The sequence below is a fragment of the Carassius auratus genome, chromosome 25 (assembly GCF_003368295.1).
Source record: "Carassius auratus strain Wakin chromosome 25, ASM336829v1, whole genome shotgun sequence".
Classification (NCBI taxonomy): Eukaryota; Metazoa; Chordata; class Actinopteri; order Cypriniformes; family Cyprinidae; genus Carassius; species Carassius auratus.
Genome location: NC_039267.1, coordinates 8,910,919 through 8,919,171, shown reverse-complemented (window position 1 = coordinate 8,919,171; position 8,253 = coordinate 8,910,919). Strand labels below are relative to the sequence as shown.

Sequence of the window (8,253 nt, the reverse complement as noted above, 5' to 3'; positions counted from 1 at the left end):
CCCGAGCCAGCAGCGGTGAGCGTGCCCGAGCCAGCAGCGGTGAGCGTGCCCGAGCCGGCAAAGAAGAGAGCTGCAGTCGTGAGAGCGGAGGAGAGAGCCGCGGCCGACTCTGCAGCAAAGACTCTTGTACAGTCGGTTTCATCTCATAAGGAGATGCCAATTGTCCTAGCTGCTAAAGCATTTTCTGATTATTTGTCCCGTCTTGTCCAAATTTTAGAAATCCCCGTCAGTCCTGTCTTGTCCCCTGACCCTGTCCCCAGAAGTCCCAAATGTCTAGCCGTTGTCTCCCCGTGTCCTGTTGATGTGGCCCCGTGTCCTGTTGATGTGGCCCCGTGTCCTGTTGATGTGGCCCCGTGTCCTGTTGATGTGGCCCCGTGTCCTGTTGATGTGGCCCCGTGTCCTGTTGATGTGGCCCCGTGTCCTGTTGATGTGGCCCCGTGTCCTGTTGATGTGGCCCCGTGTCCTGTTGATGTGGCCCCGTGTCCTGTTGATGTGGCCCCGTGTCCTGTTGATGTGGCCCCGTGTCCTGTTGATGTGGCCCCGTGTCCTGTTGATGTGGCCCCGTGTCCTGTTGATGTGGCCCCGTGTCCTGTTGATGTGGCCCCGTGTCCTGTTGATGTGGCCCCGTGTCCTGTTGATGTGGCCCGTGTCCTGTTGATGTGGCCCCGTGTCCTGTTGATGTGGCCCCGTGTCCTGTTGATGTGGCCCCCCTGTTGATGTGGCCCCGTGTCCTGTTGATGTGGCCCCGTGTCCTGTTGATGTGGCCCCGTGTCCTGTTGATGTGGCCCCGTGTCCTGTTGATGATGTGGCCCCGTGTCCTGTTGATGTTGTGGCCCCGTGTCCTGTTGATGTTGTGGCCCCGTGTCCTGTTGATGTTGTGGCCCCGTGTCCAGTAGATGTTGTCCCCCCGTGTCCAGTAGATGTTGTCCCCCCGTGTCCAGCCGTTGTCTCCCCGTGTCCAGTAGATGTCGTCTCCCCGCGTCCCGTAAGTGTTGTCCCGCGTCCCTTGTCTGGTCCTGTCATGTCCCCTGTCAGTTGTCCCGAGACCCCTCCCCGTCCCTCACCACCCAGACCTGCCCGTACCCCCCGTCGTCAGCCTTCGTCCTGTCCTCCTAAGATTCCTACCCACCCCCCCGCCCTGGTCTGTCCCCCATGAACTTTGTGGTCCCGCCCCCTCCCCTTCCCTGTTTGTTTTTTTTGTTATGTCACCCTAACCCTGCCATTGTGTTTTCATGTTTGCCTTTGTTATTATTAGTCATGTCTTGTTGGTTTGTGTCTGTGTCCCAGTCTGTCATGTCAGTCATGTCCCGTGTTTGATGTTCCCTTGAGGAGCGTCTGGAAGCCGCTCCTTAAGGGAGGGGTTCTGTCATGATCCTGCCCTCGTGTCCTTGATTTTTCCTAGTCTTGAGGCAGGATCATGACAGACCCTTGTTTTGTGTACAAGCGCATGGCCTTGTCTTTGGGCCATGTGCTTGTGTTGTCTCGTTCCCTTGCCCCGCCCCCCTTGTTATCCTAGTCGTGTCGTGATTGCCCTATCTGTGTCACCTGTCGTGTCTTAATTGTTCCCCCTATTTAGATCTCCTAGTGTGCTCTGTCTTGCGTCGGTTCATTGTGTTACTTACGTGTTTCTCAGATGTGTTCCACACTTGTGACTGTGATTGTATCCTGTATACCGTGAGTGTTTGTTTATAGTTAGTGTTTAGTGTCTTTATCTGGTCAGCCCTGTCTTGTTTGGTTATTTAGTCCTTACCCTAGCCCTTGTTTTCCCCCTCGTGGGTTTTTGTTTTCCCTTTTTGTATTTAATAAACCCTTTTGTGTTGAATCCTGTCTGCACTTGAGTTCCTCCCTTGCCTAAACCTGACAGAATCTGGACTTGGCCTTGCCTGTCTTGACTCGGGACTTGACTCGAGACTTGAATGCAAAGACTTGAGACTTACTTGTGACTTGCAAAACAATGACTCCTCTGGTCTCTTTTGTTTTTGAACATCTCACAGTTACACAGGTTTTGCAATGATATAAGGAAAAATTAAATAATGACAGACATTTAAAAAAAATGTATAAATTATACATATATATATAAAATCTAAAATTCTACAAAAAGCAATGATATTTAAGAAAATGTGAGACTTATCACAAGAATCAGCAACTGTCTTCAGTTATATTTAATACTAATTCAAATCCCACATCACATTTCTTTACAAGACATTGCTCAAGATTGCAAACGGAACAGGTTAAGAATACTTTACTTAATATTACTGAATGTTTGATAACATTTTATGGTGAAAGTGGAGGAAATCTCATCAACTGGTTAGAACTAGATCAGCTATTTAAGTTTAAATGTCCTTTAAACGGCAAGACTTCCACATTATATCCATTTGTATATTCACTCATAGCTCCCCTGGAAGGAGGAAAACACTATTGGACTAGTTTTAGGCTTGTTTTGAGTAATAACTGGGCTGGTTTTGTTCTGAAAACCTGCAAGCTTGATTTTCTCCCATTCATATGCGTGGCCCGTCTTGGTATATCTGAAGTCTTCAGTCTTAGATAATAAAGATGCTTAAGGTTACAATCCCTAGGAAACAGCCTACTGTTTTAAAAAACAGAGTTAATCTAAAGTCTTTTTTTTTTTTTTTTTTTACTCAATATGTGATGTACAAACAGAAATTCTAATTCATTTCAAATTTCAGAAAGCGTGTCTTGAATATAAAAGCTTATAAATATATATTACTCAATAAACTAAAATAAAATTAAATATCTTATTGTGGAAAAATAAAATGGGAAAACAAAGAAATGTTTCAGTTAAAATAACTATATTCATATGGACTTTAGACATATATGATGTTGATAAAAAAAATATTGTTTTTTTTATTATTAATCTTTTTTTACATTTTTTTTTTTTCTTGCAGTGCTTTCTGTATTTTGGTTGCATTGTGATACAAACTGATTAAATCAATGTTTTCTTAATTTACTGGTCGTTTTTTTTTTTTTTTTTTTTTTTTTTGTTGTTGTTGTTGTTATTGTTGTTTTCTATTTGTATGGGTTTTTTTCAGTTGCAGCATTTTCTCTCTGCCGCTGTACAAAAGTTCCTCCAAAGGCAAACACCAGGTTTGATGTGCATGTAAAGAGAGATGATGTTTGTAAGACTGCAGAGCAAGTGTTGACAGTCTAGGAAACAGCTGTTCTTCAGAAAATGCCTTTATAAAACCGGGCACATTGTTGGCACAGGGAGAGAACAAACATAAAACACTGATTAGATAAACTAACACTGGTTGTACTGCCTCTAGTTTATATTGACACTGCCTCATTTGCCATATAGGATATATCATGTGTATATATAAGACTGCAGTCCATTAGATTCTGAGTTCAAGTAGGAAAGTTATGAGGTAACAGGAAATAGAAGACATGTTCTGCACTGTTTTAGGATTAGTCGAGTAACGATAAAGATATTAAACATAAACAGTGCGAGAAAGATTGTGAGAAAAGCAGTAATTTGAAAGCAACAAGGATTCTTCCTCCAGGGGGCGCATGGAGGCTCAGAAACCCGCGTTAACACGCATTCAAATCATGTGTATAAGTTAGCTTAAACATTTACAGACACTAAATAAATAAATAAATAAATAAAAGGAGCAGAAATATGAAAAATACTATTTACTCTCTTGTCAAACCGGGACACAAAGTCTGGCTATTTATGTTTAGACGTGTCGCGCAACTGCCATTCTATCAACTTTCGTTTTCCTTATTTTTTTTACCCATCATGCTCTGTGGAGTTGTGAGCGGAAGTACTCTCTTTCATGCGCTTATTCAAAACGTTAAACCATGAAGCAAAATCATTTTTCGAATTGATATTTCCAAGCAGTTTAGTGTTGGTTGTGAAAAGTCGTTATTAATGGGTAAGTCAGGATATGCGGGTTATTAGACTAGCGTGGATCCTGTCCGCGGTGAATGTTTATTTTAATAATTCAATATTTGCCACGTTGTTGAACCGGTATTATATAAATAAACCTGCGAAACCTTTCGAGCTTTAAACATACCGCGTTACTGGTTTTTGTAAGTTTGCATTTCATAATTATGTTGCTAAAGCGTGTTGGACTCGTGTCTTGTACGCAACTCAATATTATAACTTAAGCGTAAATATTCACGCATTTGCTTCATGAACTCGATTTAGTTCAGGCTTTGCATGAATGAATTTGCGTTGAATTGAAGTTAATGCATACGTGTAGCCATGCAAGTTTTGTATGCATTTTTGTGTGCATGTGGTGTTTGTGCATACATTATACATTATACATGTATACTTTTTTTGTTGCATGCATGTTTTATGCTGTGTATTGGAGGTTTATGCATCCACTTGTATCTCACCCCTCATGCTTTTATGTCATGTATTGATTTCATCAGAGCACAAAGACGGATGCTGTCAGGAGGAGGTGGATGGAGACAGTTGTGGATCCTCCACCGCAGGTTCGCCGCTGATGGACCGCAACCCATCGCCTCCACCCGAGGAAGATGAGACTGAGGCCGGGGAGGAGGCAGACGCCATCGGGGAGACAGTGTACAGCAAACACTGGCTCTTCAGCACTCTGACCCGCCTTATTCAGGTACACCCATGCATGCTAGACTTCTGTATCACTGGTCTCCACATAACAAGCATCTTGTCAGGCATATTAGAACAAGTGCAACCCTCAGAATACAAATTATTTGTTAATTTTAATCTTTACCATTTTTGAAAAGTTTTGAATCATTTAAAATAAAATAAAATAAAAAATAAAAAAGAGTATGACCACTTTTCTTAAAGGGGGGGGGTGAAATGCTCGTTTTCACTCAATATCCTGTTAATCTTGAGTACCTATAGAGTAGTACTGCATCCTTCATAACTCCAAAAAGTCTTTAGTTGTATTATATTCATAAGAGAAAGATAGTCTGTACCGATTTTTCCCGGAAAAACAGAATCACGAGCGCCAGTAGGCTTTTGCGTTGAGAGCGTTTGGAAGCTGTGACATTACCGTGAGGAAAAAAACATCCAAAACAAACCATGGCTAACAGTCAGATTCAGCCGTTTATTTATGATCCAGAATCAGATCCCGAGGCTGAAACTGAACGAGAGCAGCAGCAGCAACGACTCGCTCCGAGCGGGGCTCGAACCCGGGTCTCCGGCATGGGAGGCGGACACACTAACAAGGAGGCAGAGATAATTGAAGCAGTTTTACTCACCGGCTGCGGTTCCAACAAACGATCGTGACCCTTTTTCGTTGGGATTGCATCATTCTTAAGAAATAAACGATATGCAAATCCATCGTCAAACTGGGCCTTGTTTGTAAAACAAGCATCTTCGTAATGCATGGAACAAACACAAACACTTGCACAACTCCGTTGATGCTCTGTAAAAATAAACTCCATCCACTGGTCCCTTAATGCTGTTTTTTTTTTTTTTTGGTAATCTGTGCAGGGTTGTCTTGCCCTGGCAACCAAAAACACACTTCTTTTGTGACATTTCGCGACGCTCTCGCTCTGATCAGTGAATGTCTGTTGTGCTCTCAGTGCTCTGCTATACGGGAGCGCACGCTCTTCCGGCAGAAGTGCCTTAGGACCCATGGAGCGGAGCTCCAGGCCCAGTTTGACGACGGATTTGCATATCGTTTATTTCTTAAGAATGATGCAATCCCAACGAAAAAGGGTCACACAGAGCCATACTCGAAAAAAACTTTCCGTAACTTGTGACAAACCGGAAGGAGTATTTTTGGAACAGAAATACTCCTTCAAACGTACAACTTAATTTTTGAAACTTTGTCCATGTTTAGCATGGGAATCCAACTCTTTAACAGTGTAAAAATCTCAGTATGCATGAAATAGCATTTCACCCCCCCCTTTAAAGATGTTTTAATAAGGGCGGGTCAGAATCCCCAACTGCTCCCCGGGAGCCGCAGCATAAATGGCTGCCCACTACTCTGGGTGTGTGTTCACAGTGTGTGTGTGTGTTCACTGCTCTGTGTGTGTGCACTTTGGATGGGTTAAATGCAGAGCACGAATTCTGAGTATGGGTCACCATACTTGGCTGAATGTCACGTCACTTTCACTTTTTTACTTGGCAATCCTCATAAGGCTGGGGTTCGCTCGTTTGGTTGTGCATCTTTTTCTTCCACACTTTTTCCTTCCACTCAACTTTCTGTTAACATGCTTGGATACAGCACTCTGTGAACAGCCGGCTTCTTTGGCAATGAATGTTTGTGGCTTACCCTCCTTGTGAAGGGTGTCAATGATTGTCTTCTGGACAATTGTCAGATCAGCAGTCTTCCCCATGATTGTGTAGCCTAGTGAACCAAACTGAGAGACCATTTTGAAGACTCAGGAAACCTTTGCAGGTGTTTTGAGTTGATTAGCTGATTAAAATCTCACCATATTCTAATTTTTTGAGATAGTGAATTGGTGGGTTTTTATTAAATGTGAGCCAAAATCATCACAAATAAAAGAACCAAAGACTTAAACTACATCAGTCTGTGTGCGTTGAATTTATTTAATACGAGTTTGTGTGTGTGTGTGTGTGTGATATATATATATATATATATATATATACATACATACAAATTCCTATATAAATGGAATCATTTGTTTTTCTTTGTATATATGTTGTATGTGTTTTAAAATTAAATATAATTTGATTCCCCTTTTTTATTTCTATCCATCCATCTATCAAGTTTTCTTGAAGTTGTGCAATTCCTTCATTTCTTTCTTATTATATACTTACATTTTTTCTTTCTAGATGGTGACGGATCAGGAAAGTGGGCCAAGTGATTCTTCAGAGGAACTGACAGATGATCTGGAGGAGGACTTGTGTAGAGTTTGGGACATGGCTATGGATAAGGTGAACTGAGACACACTGTATTCATCCCCCTGTTCCATGCCCACTGTCTACATATACGTTACATCTGTTTTCTCTCCAGGATGTGGCTGTTTTTCTTCAGGAGTTCAAAGCTCCAGACATCTTGCTGGGTGTGATCGCAAAGTCACGTAGTCCGCGGCTCACTGTAAGACATTTTACCACTGTAACCGCTTTACATAATGCTTGTATGCTTATGACTTCATATAATTACTCAGGGCTTCTTTTACAGGAAATCTGTGTTGGAATTCTGGGTAATATGGCCTGTTTCCATGACACATGTGTATCTCTCAGCCAGAACTCTGACCTATGGTAACTCTCTGTTAACTTTAGAGTAATTCAGCTGCTTTTGTAAATACATTAATACTACTGATTGATGTCTGACATGTTCTCTGTATGTCTCAGCTCTGTGTTACTACTTCTGCTCGGGGACAATGATCCACCTACGCTCTTGGAGACTTGCAGGTCAGTGCTGATAAAGACCTGTTACAAAATTCGAAGAATACTTATACAATACATGCTGCATTTTACTGAATGTGGTTATGTGACTTGAAACACTGTGGCTTCGTCAGGCTCCTGCTAACGTGCCTGTCTCAGCCTGATGTCGCCCCCCTGTGGCTGGAGAGGATACGGCAGCAGCCGGCGGTGTGCAGCAGTCTGTGTTTCATCATGAGCAGCTCCACCAATGGTCAGTGAGGTTTACAAATGTTGCTAGTGGTGCTTTCAGCAAATAGACACAAAAAGTGCCTGAAACTCTTAAGAAATTAAGCAGCAATTGGTTTTCCCCAAAATTATTTTGTCGTGCGATTTGTTGTTTTTTAGCAATGAATTTTAATTACACATTTATACTACTACTAATTAATAATGTTGACCTTTATATAAATAATATTTAATATTTTTGTTAATTTCATATTTTAAATACACTAGAAAGTTGACATTAAAAAGTGCTTCAGTTAATTGAATATCAGTTCATATTTATTTTTTATTTACTTGTGTGTGTTTTAGCAATTATTATTATTAACCATTTTATTAACTTTTGTTTATTTATTTTTTATTGCAATTTTTGTAGCTAAAATTAAAAAAATATATATTTCACTTTAATTAATTGACATGCATGAACTTTAAAATGTGCACATTTGATGTGTTTTAATGCTAGTATTTTCAATTGAATCTTAGATGAAAGTCTATCAAACTGATTTGTGCCTCTCTGCAGTGGATTTGCTAGTTAAGGTTGGGGAGCTGGTGGATAAGCTCTTTGATGAGGATGAGGAGATGATGAAGAGTTGGGTGTCCACCCCAGCCAGCGACAGTGACCCAAACAAGGACACACAGCAGGACATGGCGTCCTCTCTGCTTGAGGCGGCCACACAGCTCAGGTGAGACAT

At 41.6% G+C, this 8,253-nt stretch overlaps 1 protein-coding gene across 1 annotated transcript in view; it reads left to right on the top strand.

The window, feature by feature from the left end:
• The first annotated feature begins 3,737 nt into the window (after positions 1 to 3,737).
• The window catches only part of saal1 (serum amyloid A-like 1), a 7,639-nt gene continuing 3,123 nt past the window's right edge, over positions 3,738 to 8,253 (top strand). Inside the window, exons 1-8 of the mRNA XM_026203270.1 lie at positions 3,738 to 3,890; positions 4,393 to 4,592; positions 6,752 to 6,853; positions 6,933 to 7,016; positions 7,101 to 7,180; positions 7,274 to 7,333; positions 7,441 to 7,556; positions 8,082 to 8,244. Of these exons, the coding sequence (XP_026059055.1) occupies positions 3,887 to 3,890; positions 4,393 to 4,592; positions 6,752 to 6,853; positions 6,933 to 7,016; positions 7,101 to 7,180; positions 7,274 to 7,333; positions 7,441 to 7,556; positions 8,082 to 8,244 (809 nt within the window). The 5' untranslated portion in view covers positions 3,738 to 3,886. The remainder of the gene's footprint in view (positions 3,891 to 4,392; positions 4,593 to 6,751; positions 6,854 to 6,932; positions 7,017 to 7,100; positions 7,181 to 7,273; positions 7,334 to 7,440; positions 7,557 to 8,081; positions 8,245 to 8,253) is intronic.